The 19622-nt window shown below is 54.6% G+C and overlaps 1 protein-coding gene across 6 annotated transcripts; it reads left to right on the forward strand.

Moving 5' to 3' along the window:
• Nucleotides 1–1601: 1601 nt before the first annotated feature.
• Nucleotides 1602–19622, forward strand: PDGFB (platelet derived growth factor subunit B). Of its 6 annotated transcripts, none has more exons than XM_015284373.4 (8): nt 1602–1875; nt 6622–7389; nt 11978–12074; nt 14841–14924; nt 15148–15353; nt 17047–17188; nt 17487–17656; nt 18591–19622. In XM_015284373.4, the coding sequence occupies exons 2-7, from the start codon at nt 7300–7302 to the stop codon at nt 17621–17623; spliced, it is 756 nt and encodes a 251-aa protein (XP_015139859.3). In that variant the 5' UTR covers nt 1602–1875; nt 6622–7299; the 3' UTR covers nt 17624–17656; nt 18591–19622. The 6 variants fall into 6 exon arrangements, with proteins under 6 accessions (XP_015139859.3, XP_046798888.1, XP_015139863.3 ...); XM_046942932.1 differs by having other exon boundaries at nt 6625–7389; XM_015284377.4 differs by lacking the exon at nt 1602–1875 and adding an exon at nt 6185–6234.

Consider the following 19622-nt stretch of genomic DNA (forward strand, 5'->3'; position numbering starts at 1 on the left):
GATGGTGAGGGCCCTTCACCATGGAGCTGTGAGGGGTCTGGAGCACAAGTCTGATGGGGAGCAGCTGAGGGAACTGGGGTTGTTCAGGCTGGAGAAGAGGAGCTCAGGGGAGACCTCACAGCTCTCTACAATGACCTGAAAGGAGGTTGTGGTGAGGTGAAGGTCTCTCTGTTCCCTGGTAACAGTGATTAGGTTGAGAGGGAATGGCCTCAAGTTGCTTCAGGGGAGGTTCAGGTTGGGTATAGAGGAAGAATTCTAATTCAGAGAATTCTATTCTCAGAAAGAGCAGTGCTGCAGTGGCACAGGCTGCACAGGGAGGTGGTGGGGTCACCGTCCCTGGAGGTGTTCCAGAGCCGTGTGGATGTGGCACTGAGGACGTGGTCAGTGGGCATGGTGGGGGTGGGCTGGCGGTTGGACTGGGTGATCTTAGAGGCCTTTTCCAGCCTTAATGATTCCATGATTCTATGATTCTATGATTCTGTAAGCCTTGGCATGAGCGCTGGAGCAGCTCTCTTCAAGGGGAAAGTCTGGGGCCAAGGACGGCTGCAGGTGGAGACACCGGGATGAAGCATAGGGACACCACGATACATCCTGCAGGCTGAGGTGGGAACGTTCCTTTTCTCCTGGCCTTAAGTTTCCCTCCCCTCCATGCATATCTAAGCTGGTGAGGCAAAAAAATGCCCTGCTCCCCCCTCCGTCCTTGCAGAAATAGAGTCGGACTTGGAATTCCCCTCTGTCTCATGGCTGGGGACACAGGGTCTCGCTGGTGATCTCAGCCCGGCAGAAACCTTTCTGTGCTGAGAGCAGGCAGCAGCGGAGCAGGAGGCTGGGAAGGAGGAGGGGAGCCATGGCAGGAAACCAAGAACACATCAGACACTCTAAATTTAGATCTTTTTATTCAGCTCGGACAATATTCCTTGATTTCTCATTGTTCGGCGGAGGGCAGAGGGCAGGGGATCTATTGAAAGGCTTTGTCCTGAGAGATGCCACTTTGTCTGGGCACAGGGGGGCGGAGGAGCCGCAGATTGGGGCGGATGGGGGCTCCCATCCCACCGCTCCAGCGATGCTCGGGCACCTGTGCAGTCCCACTACCCTCAGGGTACCCCCCGTGCCCCATCCATGCTGGGGAGCGCCGGCTGCGGGGCCCCACGGTGAGCGGTCCCCGTGGCAGCGGGGCAGCGGGCGCAGGGTGTGTAAATGCAGGGTAAATACACACCCGCTCTATACGTCTCGCTGCCTTTCCGGCACTGCAGCTCAAAGTCTATTTTTAAACTCCCTCCTTTATTACACATGCCAGCAGATAGCCACGGCCTGCCCACCCCCATAGCAAGGTGCTGCTCTACTGTGTGCCCAGCATGGGGATGGGGCCCGTGGTGGGCCACCGACCCGCTCCTCTGCCCATCACCGTTGGGCAATCCGGGGTGCCCGGCCACGTGTGCGTGCTATTGCAATGCAGCTGCAGGGTGCACAGTGCCTGGGATGACGGCTGCGCAGAGCCTGTGGTTGATGGCAGGTTGATGGGAGTGGGATGCAGCATCACCAGAGCCACCCAGGCTGGGGTGGGCACATCCAAACTGGGTGGGCAGGAGGATCTCGCGGGGCTTCCCCTCCCCAGCCCGCTCTCTGCCCTGACCCCTCGAGCACGGCTCGTAGCACGTCTTGCTTCAGCACACACACACGCATAGCAGGTGGAGGGGGAGGCAGAGCCGCTTGCTTTTGGTTTTCGACCCTCATATCTTCATTTCACATCATGAGTCATGTTACGTTCTGAGCTGAGTAACTGCTGGGGCTATTTTTACTCCGGCTCAGCGAGCTTCCTTCTCACCGCCGCCACCGCCGCTCACTGCACACCCAGGGGCAGAGGATGGGGATGAGGTGAGTGGAGGGGCTGCGGGCAGGGATGGGGCCGGGGGTGGGAAGGGGGAAGGATGCCCACCTCCTGGCCCTGGGAGCGAAAATAGCCGATGCCTGGTCAAAAACAGCAGCTGACCCACGGTGCGTGGCGCGTTCACACACACGTATATATATTTGTTATACCGGGAGAGGGGAAAAGGGGGAGGGAGAGAAATTCCTTTCGAGTGCTATTCACCAGTCTGGAAAAATAAAGAAGGAAAGCAGAACATTTTTTCCTTTCATCAAAACAGGAAAGAGAGGGGGAATGGGGTGGGGAGCAGATCCATAGACATAATGGATGGTTGCCAGAGTAAGGAAATTGTTCCCTTCTACCCTAAACTTGGAGGGGGGGGGGGAGGGGGGAGAAATATCTGATGGTGTGAGCAGAGAAGGCTGCACTCCCTCCTCCCTGTTGTATGCCTGCAGGAAAGCAATGAGAAATCAGTGTCCCCAATTTTGCCTGCCATCCCTGAATCCCACTCAGCCTGCATGCTCCTAGAATCATAGAATCCTCGGAGTCGGGAGAGACCCTAACAGGTCATCCAGTCCCACTCCCCTGCAATAAACAGGTACAGTTCAGTCAGGTTGGCAGTGGACGGTGGTGCTTTGCTTCTCCTTCACCCCAAGGACTGGCACAGGCCCTCTCCCATCTTCTGCTGTCAGGGTCAGTGCACTGTCCCAGGGATGTGTCGTGCTCACCTTTGCCAGGTTTCTGTTGGGAAGGGGTGAGCAGACAGACAAGGTGAGGGGCAGGAGGAATTCCTCTGCCATGGAGCTCCTGGAGGAAACCTGTCAGGTCCCACCAAACTCCTTGCCCTGGGGTCAAGTGCTTTACTCATCCTTGGAAAGCACTTTCCCTGCCAGTGCCAAGGGCAAGAAGGCGAATTGTGCAAGCCCTGCATGCCCTGAGGCTCTGCTTTTCTCAGGCACCAGATATAAACAGCAGGCTGCCTGCCTGTCTCTGTCTCCTTCCTTCACTCTTCTTCCCCTTTCCTCCTGTCTTCCTCCAATAGACTAAACCCAGCCATCAGGAAGCCGTGGCAGTTCCATCCTCATGGTTCTGTTTGGGATAAACCCAACGAGACCATCCCCCTTGGCGTAAAACCGATGCCCCCCGAGAACCTCCCAGTGCTAAGCTGCTCCCTTCCATTGACAGCAGCCACGGGGAGGAGGTGGGGGATGGCTCACCCTGCTCCCGGAGCAGTGCAACACCTAAACTAGGTGCCTTGAGTGGGCGGGCTGACTACACGCGGGCTGTCAACACCTCCTAATTTCTTTCCATTGATGTTTTGCAAAGTAGGATTCATCACCGAGAGGCTGAGACACCTCAGCTGTTTGGATTGAGTCTTGCTTTCCATTGTGAACCCTGTTTTGCTTCCTGCTGTTTCACAATACTCAAAAAAAGGGGGGGTGGGGAGAGGAAAGAAAAAGAAGATATCACCCTAACATCGTGCCTCTGTGGATGGTGGCGAGTAGATCATTTTTTCCACCAATGTAAGATGAGGGGATGGTGGCCTCACATCAAGGAGCCGTGTCGCCCTAGGGCATGTCCTGACCTCCTCCCTTTTGATAAGAAAATAAGTGAAGAGCACAGCTGTTTGCAGCTGAGGAGCTGCTGTGGTGGTGAAAGTGTTTGAATAAGAAATCCCACTACAGGCTCTTGGGGAATCTGTTTGTGCTGCATTTTGCCTGAGGGGCCGCTGCCATCTACCATGGTTGCAACAGGACCTTGTCAAGCTGCAGTGCTCCAATGGGACATGGTCTGGCCACTCTACGTAGCCTTGAAGCATCTTCCACTGCAATGCAATGGCACTGGGCTCCAAGCCCATGTGCGGTGACATCTGTGGCACTGATCATAGAAACACAGAATTATTAAGGTTGGAAAAGAGCATGAGGACCATCTGGTCCAACCGTTAGCCCATCCCCACCGTACCCACTGACCATGTCCTCAGTGCCACATCTACACGGTTTCTGAACGCTTCTGGGGACGGTGACTCCACCACGTCCCTGTGCAGCCTGTGCCACTGCAGCACCGCTCTTTCTGGGAAGAAAGTTTTCCTAATACCCAACCTGAGAGCTCCATCAGTGGACTTGCGGGCCTCCACCCAACAGGCCAGGAGAGGGGACAGTAGTGGTCCCTATTAAATTTAGGGGTTCGTAGGGTAGACCATGAGCTGATTTCACAAAAGCAAGAGAATAAAGGGAACACCAATCTCAGGGCACAGCAGTGTCGAGTGCATGCGGCCCCGCTGATCTCAACCCCAATGAACTTGGTGGAGTGAGACTGGCACGGCCTGAATCTCAATACCTCACTGCAGAAAAATCTGTTCCTGTCTTAAAAGCAGAAAGAGCAAGGCAACACGTCTGAAGCCCGAGCATATCGCATATCGTCTTGCTCTATTTCCAGGCAGGGTCATAGGTAGATGATTAGTCAAATTCCAAACATCCTCTTCCTTGCTGTCTGGAGATTCGGCGGGGATTAGCTTTTTGTTTCTGATGTCGAGCTTCTAAAAACCGCCCTGCATCATCCACGTGAAAATAAATAACTCTATTTCTATCCCAGCTCACATGTAACCTAGCCGGATATTATAAAAAAAAATAAGCACGTAGCCCCCCAGAAGCAGGCCCTGCAGCAGCTCTTGCTCCTACCAAGCAAGAAAATTAGCAGCACTCCCTGCTAGCTGCATCCTTCTCCTCTCTGATGGTGACAGATCTCCCTGCTGTGGAGTTTAATCAGCCCTCCCACGCGCAGGCTGTTCTGCCCTGGCACGGCGGCCAACACTACGGCACGGGGCAGCCTCGCACAACTGGGATGAGGCCACACAAGTTGTTCAAGAGCTCCTCGAGGGGCACATCGTGAACATCAAACGTGTTATGGGGTCACCCAGAAGCTGGTTTGGCCATCCTCCATCACCAGCGTTCCCCCACTGACCTCTATGGTTGTGGTCTTCCTTCAGCTGGTGCCACCTGGAGTGATGTGAGGTAGATCCAGACCCAAATCCTTTTTTTGGAGCCTCCTACAGACTTAATCCGGGTAGACAGTAGGGCAGCAGCTCCACTCTACTGGGGGGGTGGGGGGTTGGAGAAATAACTGGTATGCTATGGAGAATGAGTGGAATTCTAAGAGCGTCCTGAGGAATTCGAGGTGGGACAGGGCTAGCACCACTGGAGCACCTAAGGTGAAGTCCTTGCTAAAGTGTCTGACGGTGGACACAAGAACAAAGGTATGTGTTGCATTTCCACTTCCTCCCACTTGAGCTCCAGGCTGGGACTGAGCCACCTGAGGGACTCCCAGGACAATCTTCACGTTCCACTCATGCAGATTCCCCGGGCTCCAGGGCTGGCAGAGATCTGCTGAATGCCCCGTTGGTGGGGAAATCCTCCCCTCATCTTCTGGGGCAGGGGCAATTGCTGTGATCACATGCAACCTAAAGGCATCTTGATCCCTTGCAACCCAAGGGCATCTTGACACGCTGCCCGACCATAGGTTCTTCCATTTTGCAATTGAATTCCGTGTCTCTGAAAGGGAAAGCTACAGAGGGCCCCCAGCCTCATTACGACCTTCCAGACTAACCCCTGGGACCAAAGTCGGGTTGGGGGCATAACTATCCAACTTGGAGGCGTTGTCATGCCTACTGTGCAGGGACGCTTGATGACACCTCGCACAGTGTATATGTGAGCGCTGGCGTGAGGTGGCGTGTTTCAGAGAGGATTGGCTGCATGAGAAACCCAGATAGTCTGAGAGAGAGTGTGTGATGCTGCGAGATGAGGCCATGAGGGTGTGCGCATGTGAGAAAGGAAGGGAGAGGGAGAGAGTGAAGGAGAACACATGGATGCCCAGGGATGTGTGAATGAGATGAAATCTGCACGTAGCCGAGCATGCGACGTAGCGGAGCGGAGGAGAGGGGGATGCTTGGGATGCAGAGCGATCGCCTGCTGAGTGCCTGCAGTGCATGACACTGCAGGAATGTGTCGGCGCGGAGCAGGCTGCACAAAGACGGGTGCTTTGCGAGTGTGCAACTCCACACCGGGAGATCGCCCGCATGCACATGAGAGGGCGTGCGTACGTGTGTTTTTGCAATAGGTTGTGACTCTTTCCTGGACTCACCTGTTAGCAGCCTTCCCTCCCCCCCAGCACGCTGCTGCTGGCTCAATTTCCCTTCAGATGTTTATTACACTGTGCGGATAATCACGCGGCAAAACACCTCCCGGTGCCACGAGCGACACCAGATTGCCTTGCAGCAACGTTTCGATTTCTCCGGCTTTTTTTTTTTCCCCTTCCCTTTTTCCCCCCCCTGCACACAAAGAGATGCAGCTACGAAAGCCGGCTCTCTCCTCGCAGTAAGTATTGCAAGGGAAGGAGCCGGGGGAAACGGGCTCCCAAGAACTCCCGTGCCGGGAACTCCGCTCTGCTTATCTCTGCCTGAGGAGGAGGGAATTGCTGCCCCCGCTCCTCCAAGCCACGTTAAAGGGGGTACCATAGAGTTAGTCATTTTTAATTCCTTAATCATTCCAATGAACACACTCTTATTTTGTCAGCCAGCAGCGGCTAGATTTTTCACTTGATACTCGGCGAAGAGGAGGATGGCAAGTTATGCTCCACCCTCTCTCCTTTATAAAAGCTGCAGCCCCGGGTGCCAGTTCAGTCTCTCCCAGCTCGCCGCTGCAATAAAGCCCCACCAGCTCGCTCTGCTCCCATTGCGTTTCACTTTTTCGCTTTCCCCTCAGCAGGGCGCAGGAGGTGGCCGGGCTCTGAGGCTCATCGAGGCTCGCACGCGCAATCTGGAGCAATAAAACCCCTCTGATTACCCTCACCTGTCTCCAAACCAAAGCAAAACCAATTGCCGGCGGTGCGAAACGGACGGCACCAGAGGCAGCGCCCGGCGTGCGGATCCTATCTAAAGGGGAAGATCCGATCTAAATGGGAAGGTCTGATCTAAAGGGGAAGATCTGATCCAAAGGGGAAAATCCAGTGTGCAGGAACGCCTGAAGGAACAAGAACGAAAAAGAGAATTTAAAAACAAACAGGAGACGCTGAGGAAGACTTCGTCTTTGGATTTTGCACCAAACTTTGGAAAAGTTGTTTTCATTTGAATACATTTTTTTTTCCCCCAAGAACACTGCTACCCGTTCCTAAAAGCTCTTCTTGTTCAATGCGCTTGCATTTAAGAAAGCAAGAAGACCAAGAGAGAAAATAGCACGCGGACCACCTGCTAAGGAGCCACTCCTCGGAACACATAGCTGGATGCCCGGTGCTCAGAGGGGCTTCTCCCCACCCACCTTATGAGATAGCAGAGCCCCCCAGCCCTGCTCCCCACACCCCCCGGTGCTGAGGCGATGGGGACAGGCAGCCTGCTTGCTGCCTGAGGCCGGCTGCCACTGCTTCCCTCCCGGGGCTCTCCGTCCATGTGCCCGCAGCCGGCAAGGCTTGAACCCGGCATGAATTTCGGCGTGGTCTTCGCCGTCATCCTCTCCCTGCCCCTGGCCCGCCTGGAGGTGAGTCCCATAGAGGGGAGGCCGGGGGGGGGGGGGGGAGACAGGAGGGGGAGGTGGGGAGCGTGCACAGAGGAGCAAAGTGGGGAGGGGTGATCGGTCGTGCTGCTAAGGATAGGAGAGGGCTGTGCCTGCAGGGCATGAGGGCTGTGGGGTGTTTTGCCACAATTCCTCAGGAATATGGGTCAGAGCTGGGGCTGGGAGGGGGCTGCCCTGTGGGTTTCCTGGCACCTGGAGCCCTGGGACCCCAAGACATGCTGTGTCCTTCAGTCTCATGTAGGATTTTGGTGCCGCAGTGGCACAGGTTGCCCAGGGAGGTGGTGGACTCACTGTCCCTGGAGGTGTTCCAGGGCTGTGTTCATGTGGCACTGAGGGATGTGGTCAGTGGGCATGGTGGGGACGGGCTGGCAGCTGGACTAGGCGATCTTAGAGGCCTTCTCCAATCTAAATGATTCTATGACTGAAGGGATCAAAAAGATGCGGTGCCCAGTTCCCACCGCAGCCCTAGACAATCAAGCCATGTGTCATTGAGCAGCTCAGCTGCTGTCAGAGGAAATCTTCCACCCCAACTTTCCTCCCCCTGCATCATGCCTGCCTCTTCCTTCTCTATTTTCAGGCAGTCCCCGTTCATGGGTGGTAGGGAAGGGACCAGATCATGGCATCACCACCCCACAGGCCCATTTTGCCCAAGCCACAAAGGGAAGCAGCTAGAGCTGCGGGCTGCCCGGTGGTTAAGTTTGTTTTTGGCAGAGGCTGACACTTCCTCTGCGAGTGGCTCAAATTTTGCTCTCCTATGCAATACCAAACATCAGCTCTGGTTGGTGCTGGGGTAGGGCAGATGTGCCCAATACCAGGGCCCTGCTGATATGCAGGGTTAGAGCTTGGCAATTCTGGTTCTCCTCCGGGTTTCTTAGGAGGAATAGTAACGTTTATCATTTTACGACTGGAGAACTGAGAAGGCTTCTGCATGAGCAGGCATAATCACAGAATCATTACACTTGGAAAAGAGCTCTAAGATCAACCAGCCCAACCGCCAGCCCACCCCCACCGTGCCCACTGACCACGTCCCTCAGTGCCACATCCACACGGCTCTGGAACGCCTCCAGGGACGGTGACTCCACCACCTCCTGGGCAGCCTGTGCCACAGCCCAATCAGTCCCAACATCTGCTTCCAGGGTGGCATGTCACCTCTGCACCAGGAGCACAGTGTGATTCCTACCAGGCTGCAAACAGCCGGCATTCTCCGGAGGGGGCTTGCACCCCCACTCAGCCCTGCCAGGGACATTGCAGCAGAGACTGGGTCTTCCCAGTCCCTCTCCCTTTTCCATCACACCCACTGGGAGCTGGAGGGCCCTGGAGCCCCTTCAGAGGGAGGCAGCACGCGCCCCAGAAGGAAAATATTTGCCAGTTGGAAAGTGAGGATGCAAACCGATTTGCATTTGCCCCGCGGGCTGCAATAGCTGCCTTGCAACATTTACGGAGATGGGCTGAGCCAGGCGTGGCTTTGCCTGGGTGAAGCCCTGTTGGCAGGGCTTTCTGGAATTCCCAAGGAATGGGGTGCGGCTGAGCATTCACCAAGGTAGCTTGGGCTCTGCGGTGTCTCTTCCTGCTAGGAGGTGGCAGAGCTCATCCCAAGCATCAGGGAGTGACAAGGACACTGGAAGCTAAGGCAGCCAGTGATGAATGGATGGGTGGGTGGATGGATGGATGGATGGATGGCATGACAGGGGTAAGCTGGTGGACAGAGCCAGGAGGCAAGTTGTATGCGTGCTTTGTGCCATGGCAGCATCCCATGTGGAAGTGGCTCTTGCAAGGTGGGTTGTCCCCTCCTGCCATGACCCCTGGCATAGTCAGCATGGAGATTCTCAGAAAGTTCCCTCTGCTGGGCAGAGGAGCAGAGAGCTGGGTGCTCCCCTACCTGAGACCAGCACATGGGTGTATAGAAACAGTGCCCAAAAAGAGAGCTTGAATATGTCCTCAGCTTCTTTCTTCAGGCTCGGAGGGTCTCCCTTCCCTCCCTGTTGCACTCTCCCCTTCATACCACCTCTGCTAGGGGTGGAGATGCTGCACCACCAGGCAGGACTCAGCAGCTCTTGCCCATACATTGGACCTTTCAGCATCCCCGGTGCTCAAAATCCTACGCTGGTAGAAAGCTCCAGAAGCAGTGAGGCTCTGGGCAAGGCCAATTTTACGGTGACATAGGACAGAGCCAGCTTGTGGCTGCGTGCACATGGGTTCACAGCAACCCAGGCTGCTGAGATCTGGGAGGAGGTTCTGTCCTTGCACCCACAACCTGCCTGTGGTTCTGCTGTAGGACGTGCATGGCGCTGGGAGAAGGGGAGGGGACGTCCCTGTGGGTGTAGTTCAGGGGAGAGCCAGGCACTGGGGGCAGAGGGAGGGAGGGAAAAACAAACTTGCTTTCTTCTAGGAATTCAGCGGCCATGCAGGAATATGGGGCCAGGCCTTGGGGCACTTGACAGCCAGCCAGGAGTCCATTGAGACAAAAGTCTTCTTTGATCTGCCGCGCAGTTAAAAAAGGAGATTGTTAACCTGTGTTAGACAAATAACTCCGAGGAGCTGTTAAGCAGGAAAAGCACCAGCTGCTTGGGCTGTGCTGCCGAGGATCCCTCCTCCTGCACTGCTCCCCACCTCCTGACCCCCCGGGATCAGGTGGAGCTGGACCCCAAAACCTCCCCACCAGTTAGCCCTAGGTGTGCAGCCCTTGGTTGGGCTCGGGAGCCAGCAGCAAGGTGACACCCAACCTCATCACACCTACTGCCGCTCTCCCCCAGCGGGTGGCGGAGTCTAAAATAAAAGTCCCATTTCCTACACGTATTAAGTATCAGGAAGGAGCAGGGGCATCAGTGCACAGCAGTGTTCATGCACAAATGCTCTCAGCTGACAGGTGCAAGCACTGAAAAGCATTTCACCACCTGGTGCTGAGAATTGCAAATGACTGCTTTCCACCGTGCGTGGCGCAGGGTGGGGAGGTGCCCCAGAGCTCTCATTGCTGGGCTGCTGGTCCCGCTCGTCCTCACACCACGGGGCTGTCAGAAGGCATCTTCATTGCGCAGCGATTCAGTGATCCCTGAATGATGTGAGTCACTCTCTCGCTGTGCATCCATCACTGAGGCTGAGGAAGTGATGCCTGGGGCTCTGAAATCTGCGTCCAGACCTGCTGTGAGATGTGACAGGGACGGAGCGGGGCGCAGAGGCTTGAGGGGGTCACCCTGCACTGCCTCTGCTTGCGTTGCCCCATGCGTGCAGGGCTCCAGGAGCTCTGACTAATGGGTCCAGCTGTGCATCGAACATCTGTCCCAGAAGGTTTCCGTCCCATGACATTCAGCCACCACATTTATCACTACATGGAGTCCCCGCTCAATGGGATGGGAGCACTCCCACTGCCCCATCAATAGAGGTGATGGGTGGGTGGCCGAAGGAGCCACGTGTTTGGGATTGTGCCACCCACCTGCTGCTTTTCCCCAAGCAGAAAAGAAACGTTCTGCCCCGAACCCATGCAGGGAAGGAGCAGCACTACACCGGAGGGACCACACACATGCCACTGACCGCCCATAAAAGCCCACATGAAAATCCTTGATGCTTCGCAGGCGCACGAGCCAAGCTCTGCTCTCAGTTACAGGGCACGGTGCAGGGCTGTGCCTCCAGCGGCATCCAGCACCCCGCTGAAAGAGCCGCTTTTCCGCATGAGTAGCCCTGAATGGAGAAAGCTAGGAGCTAAGCAAACACTCCGGCCAGCACTTTCCTCCTCTCTTTTTCTCCTCTTTCGGAAGTATGTTTCAATCAGTGCTTGCTTTCCCACACCACTCCTTTGTTGTTGTGTTGCGTGCTGCCAACGGGACCCATTCAAGGTTGCGTAAAGATTCCTAAGAGATTGATAGCGTTGCACCTGCCTGCAGGTCTATCATCCAACGTCTGCAGACCTGGTGACTTCAGGTTGTTGGCAGCAGCACCCGGTGACGTCCCACATCAGCCTCTCTGCCCATCCTTGCTGTCCTCCCAGCACTGTTGGCAGTTGCGCCGGAGCGGCGAGCTCAGCTGCAAAGGTCCATCTGCCTTTCCACCCCAAAGCTCTGTTTTTTAAGAGTATGCAAATGGTGGATATAATTGGGCCGCTGTGGTTTGAAAACACGCGCATGCACACGCACATACACCCGGTAATCTCACAAAGCCTGCGAGGGAGTTTCATAACAGAGGGAAATATTGGGAAGGTTTTATCTGATAGCGTAAGGGAAGTCTGTTAAAACGCCTGTACTGCAGGCAGCAGGAACGAGGGGCCACCTGGAGAAGTCGTACGGTACCGGAGGAGGAAGCGTTACTGACTGCTTTTGTCGTGCTCAAGGCTTCACTGCAGAGCTGTGGCATTTCCTTGCATTTTTTAGGGTCTACCAACCACTTTGGGAGTGGTTTCAGGCTCATGCTTTCATGGGGCCGTGTCTTTCTCCCTATTTCACTGGCGCTGCTGAGCTTTCACCCCCACTCCTTCGATTCCCCACGCTCCACGATGCAGCATTCACACATCACCCCTCTAATGCTCATTTTCCTCCTTTTTTTTTTTCTTGTCATCTGGCAGGGGGACCCCATACCCGAAGATATTTATGAGATTTTGGGTGGCAGCTCCGTGCGCTCCATCAGTGACCTCCAGCGTGCCCTGCGGATAGACTCCGTAGGTAAATCTCCTCTTCACCAAACACTCCTCTCTATTTCCTTGGCTCTTTGGGGAGAAGGGAGGGAGCAATCCATCTTCCAGCAGGCACACTCCCAGCAGACCCCGCTATCAATGCAGTAACCAGGAGCATGCCCATGTCAGGGGGGTTGGATCTTTGAGGTCCCTTCCAATCCAAGCCATTCCACGATTCTGTGATTCCATGATTCTGTAATTCCTTAAGCACTCAGGATCCGAGCCCTGGGCATTTACACATCCAGTTCCCCTGAAACCTACGGGAGTTAGGCAAGTAGATGCCCCTGTGGATCTCCAAACCTGCCAGGTCTACAAAAATGACAGGGGATGGGCAAGGGGAGTACTTGGAACGGGGGCCAGCACTTCTCAGCTTGCAAGGTGCGCGGGCAGCAGGGCTCACGCTGGCCAAGGGTCAAGTTAGGAGGTGGAGAAAGGAGAGGGGTAAGCAGGAGAAAGAGGGCTGAGCGATTCTCCGCTTAAGCTTGCAAGTGAAGGCACGTGCCCGAGGGCAAAGTTGGGTTGGCTGGGGTAGCCCTGCCTCACCTCCTGCCCCCAGATAAGAGCTCCGGGGGCTGCAGTGCCGCGGGGTCACTTGGCGCGGAGCGATGGAGCGCACAGGGGTCGGCACGTGTGGGAATTGGAGCACGCGCCACGGCGGCTGGGCTGGCCCAGGAATTTATTTATAAACGGTCTCTTCAGAGCAAATTCCTTTCTATTCTAACCCTGCTCCCGCCTGTCGTCCCCCGGCCCCCCCAGCTCGCCTTCTCTCTCGTGTTTTGTCTGTTTGGAGCTTTGTAATCCTTGCCGAGACACTATCTACGGGGGAACAGAATTTCCTGCTTTTGTTTCCTATGCCAGTCCAACCACTGGCGCAGTCTCAAAAGCATTCCCGCTGCCTTTCAAAATGGCCCTGGAGGGGCAGGGGGGGGAACGCGAGGGGGAGGGCACCAGCTGCGTTCTGCTATTGTTTGCCTTAGAAAGAGGCGACGAGGCTCCCCACCACCGCCACGGCCGCTCCCTGCCCTCGCCCGTTCCCTCCTCCTCATCCACCAGCCGCACAATGGGGCAACTTCCAAAATTAGCCCCTCCGGATTGATTGTCCCAAGCTGGTCCCCCCCGCCCCGAGCCTCTTCGGTGCCGGCCCGGCGTGTAGAAGGACAACCTGAAGAGGGAGGGACTCGCTTTTTCAATAGGAGATTTGTTTCGAGTCGAGGGTTGTTGCTATTTTTCTCCCTCCCTCTCCTCTCATCAGCTTAACCTTTGCGCAAAAGGCAGCCCCCACCCTCGCTGGATGAAATGCAGGATGGAGGGGTGGGGAGATGCGTGCAGTCTGTCATCTCCCGGTGCCCAAGGAACAGATACATCCCTATCACAGTCACCAGCTGCCTTCAAGGCTGAGAAATACAGCGAGCTGTCTCTTGCTGGCTTGGAGAGCCAAAGAGTACAGAGCGGGCTAGAGAGACTGGAGTCATCAGTTTCACTTGAGGTCCCTGGCACAGAGGACAGGGACACAGAGAGCCAGGATCAGGAGCTCCAGGAGCCAAGTGAACTGAGATGTTGCTCTCCTGACCTTAAACACTCCTATAGACCCAACAGCTAAGGTGCGTTGGGTGGGAGTCATCTCCATTAACTATGGCTGCCAACTGGCTAGCCACGGCCACTTAAGCCAGTCACCCAAACACCCTTTGTAGCCCTTGGAGAGCTGTAGGTCCTTATAGAGCATGACCCACCAGATTCTGGGTGTGTGCCTCTGGATGAAATGAATGGTGACCCAGAACTGATCACACCTCTCCAGACACTCCGAAGGGAGTTCACTTCATGCACAGATGTGGGCTGAACAGACACAATTCCTCATCCCTCATGTATACAGCCTCCGTGCACGTAACTCAAATCCTTCAGTAGCTGCTTCAGAGCTGAGTGGAGAGGAACATCCCTACTGGGAGGGCTGCGCTCAGATAGCACTGAGGAAGAGGGATGGGATGTGATGGGTATGGGAAGTCTGCTCCAGCACATATCTGATAAACAGAGATCTTCCACTGGCCCCAGATCCCCTGTAAGAATATTGCTCCCTCGATGCTGACGTCCATTCAGCTTCCTTCAGCTGCTAAAGCAGGCCAGAGAAGGAAAGAGCCGTGGCCGGGTGGGAGCTATCTCTGAGAGCAGACATTGTCCGCAGCTCAGGAGGGGCTGCGTGTTGGAGTGCTCCGTAGGGATTATGGGCATTTCTCTATTCAGCACTTCCTATGGGAAAAAGTGGAGGGGTGGGGGGGCCCTGCACAGAGCCGGGCTGAATGCTATCTGCTTTCCTCTCCCATCTTTGACAGAGCTACCTCTGCTCCTGCAGCTTACCGTAGAGCAGTAGAGGGGAAAAACAGACATTTTAGCTTCACTTTCATGTTCTGCTATCAAACTGACTCCAGCCCAGAGATTCTTAAGCTGGGCTGTGGACCCACTTGCCACATCCTGGTTGCAGAAGACCAATCTGAACCTCTTGGCTCCTCCTGTCCCACTCCAGGTCACAGCTGTGACTTTGCTGTGGATTTACACATGCATGACACCTCAGGGCCTTAGCTTATCCCTTATCCCACATCTCTACACTGTGCTTGGTGGGCAGAGCACCAGTGCCCGATGGTTGGACTAGACGATCCCAGTGATCTTTCCAACCTTCATCATTCTATTATTCTATTGTTGTATGACTCCATGATTCTTTTCCTTCCCCTGCCCACTGCTACCAGCTCTCTCCTTCCCTTTGCAGAGGAGGACAGCTCTAGCCTGGACCTGAATGCAACTCAGCCCAGCCAAAACCATGTGTCCCTGTCTCGAGAGAGGCGAAGCCTTGGTGAGTGTGGGGTGCTGCACCTCGTACTTGTGCTGGGGTACAGATTATAGTACATGTGGAGGCACTGTGTCCAGGGGGGAGGTGGGCAGGTGAGCAAAGGAGAAGAGCACGTGAATGCGGCAAAGCCATGTGAGGTCTGTTCCTCTCCCCACTGATGACTGCAGCAGGTTGGTGACAGTTGCACGGCCTCTTTCATCCTCACTCCTCCTCTCGGCCTCTGCAGATGCTCTGGCAGCAGCAGAGCCAGCTGTCCTCGCCGAGTGCAAGACACGGACGGTGGTCTTTGAGATCTCCCGTGACATGGTGGACAGCACCAATGCCAACTTCGTGGTGTGGCCACCCTGCGTGGAGGTGCAGCGGTGCTCCGGCTGCTGCAACAACCGCAACGTGCAGTGCCGCCCCATGCAGATTCGCGTCCGGCATGTCCAGGTAAGGCAGGCATAGCCCCCTAAACCCCAAACCCTTGTGCAAGGCTCTCATAGCTGCCCGTTCCCTGACGCTTTCTTTATGGTCACATGGTCCTGCATGATCCTCACAGTGCTGCAGTCTCTGGCATGGTGATGTCCATGCTTTTGCTGTCCAGCAGCTAGTAATTGTCTCTGCAGTAGCGTTCCCTTGCTATTTCTATGTCTTGAGAGGGCCTCATCTTCTGTGTTAGGGCAGAAGAACCAGGACGAGGCAGTGGCACAGGTTGCCCAGAGGGGTGGTAGATGCCCTATCCCTGGAGACATCCAAGGTCAAGCTGGAGGGGCTCTGAACACCCTGATCAAGCTGTAAGCATCCCTGTTCATTGCAGGGGAGTTGGACCAAATGGCCTTTAATGATCTCTTCCAACTCCAGTGATGAACCAAACAAACTAGGATACTTCCATTGCAGGAACTGTTTTCAGTGCAGAAAGAGGAGGGCTAGAGATGGTATCAAGGCTCCATCCCTCAGCTGCTGCAGGTGTTGCAGCAGCTTCTCTTTACCAGCCCCATGGTTACCTCCTGAGCCAGTCCGGAATCGAATGGACACCTGACAGCTCACCTCTCTGCCCGCTTCTCTGATAACAGTGATCTTCTTGTAGCTTCCTCCCAGACAGCTCTTTTAAAAATAATACTCATTCTTCATTAATCCTCTGCCTGAGCCCTCAGAGACTCCCCCAGGCAGAGGTTGACTGGGAGAGATTGCATTCAGGCAGCTCTGTTCGTCAGGAAATTCCTTTCTCAGAAAAGCCAGGCTGAAATGAGGGAAAAGCAGGGGGGGTGCAGGAGTTGTTTTTGTGGAAAAAGCAAGCGAGAGGTCAAAAGCCAGCCACAAAAAGTGACCTGGAAATGGTTTCTTTGAGGACAGAGGTCTCACTATTGTTTGGCTGGAAGTGTTTGTCTAGTGAGCAGCGTGTGGTCTGAAGCGCATGGAGTGGGCTTTCAAGGAAAGATAAACAGCGTGGCTGCTGCAGTGCTGCCCTAGGGATGCTGCTGGGGGCAGTGGGTTTGGAGGAATTCAATCCCACGGGCGAGTATTTATAGCTGCAGAGCACTTAGGGACTGTGTGCTTGTCAGATAAGCTGAATGGGGTCAGGCCCAGAGAGGGAGGACCCCAGGCTGTGGTGGGATGCAGCGTGAGCCTTCCCTGAGTCAGCACCGGTGGAGAGTCCGAGGGAATTTCCAGAGCACCGCCTTCCCCTGAAACAGAGGGCTTCGGCCCCATGAGTCGTTAAAGAGCTGCAGACAGATTCAGACAGGCCTGGTGAGGCTATGTCTGCTCACACCGAGCACAGGCTGTTCTCCTTTTGCCCTTCCTGCGGGATCCTGCGGCGATTAATTCTGGTTGCCCCCAGGTGCCATCCCGGCTGTACGAACAGCTTCTGCATGTGGTCAGCCACTCATCCCTCTCCCCACCAGCGGCAGAGACAAGTTAGGAATGGGAGAAACAAGCAATCAAATCCAAGATTAGCTCTGCCCTGCTGGTGTGTGCAAAATTAGCTCCGTATGCACCACCCCTGGTCTCAAACTGTGCGCTCTCCACTGCCTTCTGCCCCGATAGGAAGAGAGCCAGCGTGTAAGTGCACAGACACTGATGATTTTTGCAGAGTGGGAGCTGCAGCCATGTTCATCTTTTGGGCGCATCTCTCTTCAAATAGGTGAACAAGATTGAGTTTTTCCAGAGGAAGCCAATATTCAAAAAAGTCATCGTGCCTTTGGAGGACCACGTGCAGTGCCGGTGCGAAGTGGTGTCCCGGCCGCCACCCAGGAGCAACCGACCGGCATCCCGTGAGCAGAGACGTAAGGACCTCAGCCTTTGTAGTGCATGGGGAGGCTGGGGAGGGAGGAGTGAGCTCCCCGCTGGGTGGTGAGGTGCTGGCACAGCTGCCCAGAGAAGCTGTGGGTGCCCCATCCCTGGAGGTTCGAGGCCAGGTTGGATGGGGCTCTGCGCAGCTGAGCTGGTGGGTGGCAGCTCTGCTTACAGCCGGAGGTGGGACTGGGTGAGACCGCAGAGCTCTTCGGTGACACTGTGTGGGGAAAGACACTCCAGCATGACCCAGCTTCCCCTCGCTATATGCTCTCCCCTCTCTTTTGGCAGGCTTCTCGCCGTCATTCACCACAGCCGCCATCTCCCAGAGGAAGCGGGTACGCCGGCCGCCAGCACAGAAGAGAAAACACAAGAAATACAAGCATGTCAACGATAAGAAAGTGCTGAAAGAAATCCTCATAGCATAGAAGTGCTGGCAGGGGAGAGAGAGCACAAGGCAGGTAACAGCAAGCTGTTTTCCCCTGGGTCGGGGTTCTGTCCTGGTGCTTTGGACCCCTCCCACAGCACCAACAGCAACTCAGTGTGGGGCTGCAGCAGGACCTGAGCGTGGGAAAAGCCCAATGCACACGTCCCATGTATGGCTTTATGGCTCTTGGGCTCTAGCATCTCCTTGGCCTCCCTTAAAGGCAGACAGCAAGCCTGACTTCTCTCCACACCTAAATTCCCATGGGATCCGTGTTATTCATCCCTTCTGTGGAACAGCTCCTGTTCTCCTTTCTCTATTGATTCTGTGTTGAAAGAAGAGAATTAATGTTGCTCTGGGGATCCCTTTTCCTTTCCTTTCATTAGTTTAGTTGGCAGAAAGACTCCGAAGCAGCAAAGCGCTTGGTTCATCCCTCTCCTAGCAGGAAGCCTGTGTGCTTGAGAGAGGTCACACCAGGGAAAGAAGAGCTGGAATCTCAGGCAATAGATCTGGACTTTGTCAGTCCAAGGCCTGATTCTTCTCTCTCTGACTTGTGTAAACAGGAGTAATTCCCTCGTCATCAGAAGAATTTTGCCCCACCACAGCTGCTTGGAGGAGCCTAGGCCATGCCCCACTCGGGACAGGGGGACAGGGGACAGATCAGCTCAGGTCTGGCTTGAGCTGTCTAGGAGGAAATATAAAGAATGTCAAAAGCCCTCCTGAGCTCTTCTGTTTGGTACTTGAGCACTTCTGGAGGAAATGGCAGAGGGTTATAGGCTGCCAGGGAGGTGGTGGGGTCACCGTCTCTGGAGGCGTTCCAGAGCCGTGTGGATGTGGCACTGAGGACATGGTTATGGGCATGGTGGGGATGGGCTGGCGGTTGGACCGGGTGATCTTAGAGGTCTTTTCCAACCTTAAGGATTTTATGATTTTTTATCCTAATGCTGTGCCTGTTTTTGTTTGCCCTCCAGGTTTATTTAATATATTTGCTGTATTGCCCCCATGGGGTCCTTGGAGTGATAACTTTTCCTCTTTGCCGGTCTGCCTCAACGACTGATTCAGGCGGCAAATGGTGCTTCCCTTTCCATCAGTGGACCTTCTCCTACCGAAGCCTCTCCCTTCTTTCATTTATTAACATCTTAAAGTTTTACAAAAAACAAAAAACCAACCAAAAAAAAAAAAAAGAAAAAAAGACAAACACAGCTTATATATATATATAATTATATATATATATACCTATGAGAAAAGAACAAAGTAGAAACGAAACCACAAGCCCCCCCAACACACAACGAGGACAGGACAATACCCTCCCTGCTCAGGTGGACAGGATGGAAAATGTGAAAAGGAGAGTGGGGCCAAATCCTTACCGCAGGGAGGAGGAAAACGAATGCACTGAGGGAGGAAGGGGCATTTTCTTCCTTCCCTGTGTGTTTCTGTATGGACGGGGCCCGGCTGAGATCAGCACTTGCACTGGACCTGCGATCTGACACAGGCGTATCTCAGACTGCGGGCGGCATCCCATGATGGAAAATGCACTATAGGGACCTTTACCGCCCTACCTGGACAGAGATCTATTTTTAACGTGCGTGTGTATATCTTATTTGAAAAAAAAAAAAAAAGAAAAACCAAAACCACTGAAACATACCACATCTCGGGGAACAGAAGAAAACAAACAAACAAACAAAATGAAAACAAAGAAGCCAAATGCCATTCCCCCCCCCCCCCCCCCTTCTCCCCTCCTGCTCCTGGTGCTGACTGGAAGGTGTACGGACCGAGGGGAAGGAGCAGCTGGCGGCAGAGCCGTCCCCGTGCCCCGGCCCTGCTGAGGAGCTGTCTTTGCACATGCTGGTGGAGAACTCAACTTTCCAGGCTCGGATTCAGAGTATTTTTTAAACTCGCTCTGTATGTGTGTGCGTGTCTATGTGTGTATATGTATACGTGTGTGTGCGTGTGCGTGCGTATTTATACATACCTATATAAATATATATATATATGTTCTTAAA

Source organism: Gallus gallus, chromosome 1 (genome assembly GCF_016699485.2).
Source record: "Gallus gallus isolate bGalGal1 chromosome 1, bGalGal1.mat.broiler.GRCg7b, whole genome shotgun sequence".
In the NCBI taxonomy this organism is placed as follows: Eukaryota; Metazoa; Chordata; class Aves; order Galliformes; family Phasianidae; genus Gallus; species Gallus gallus.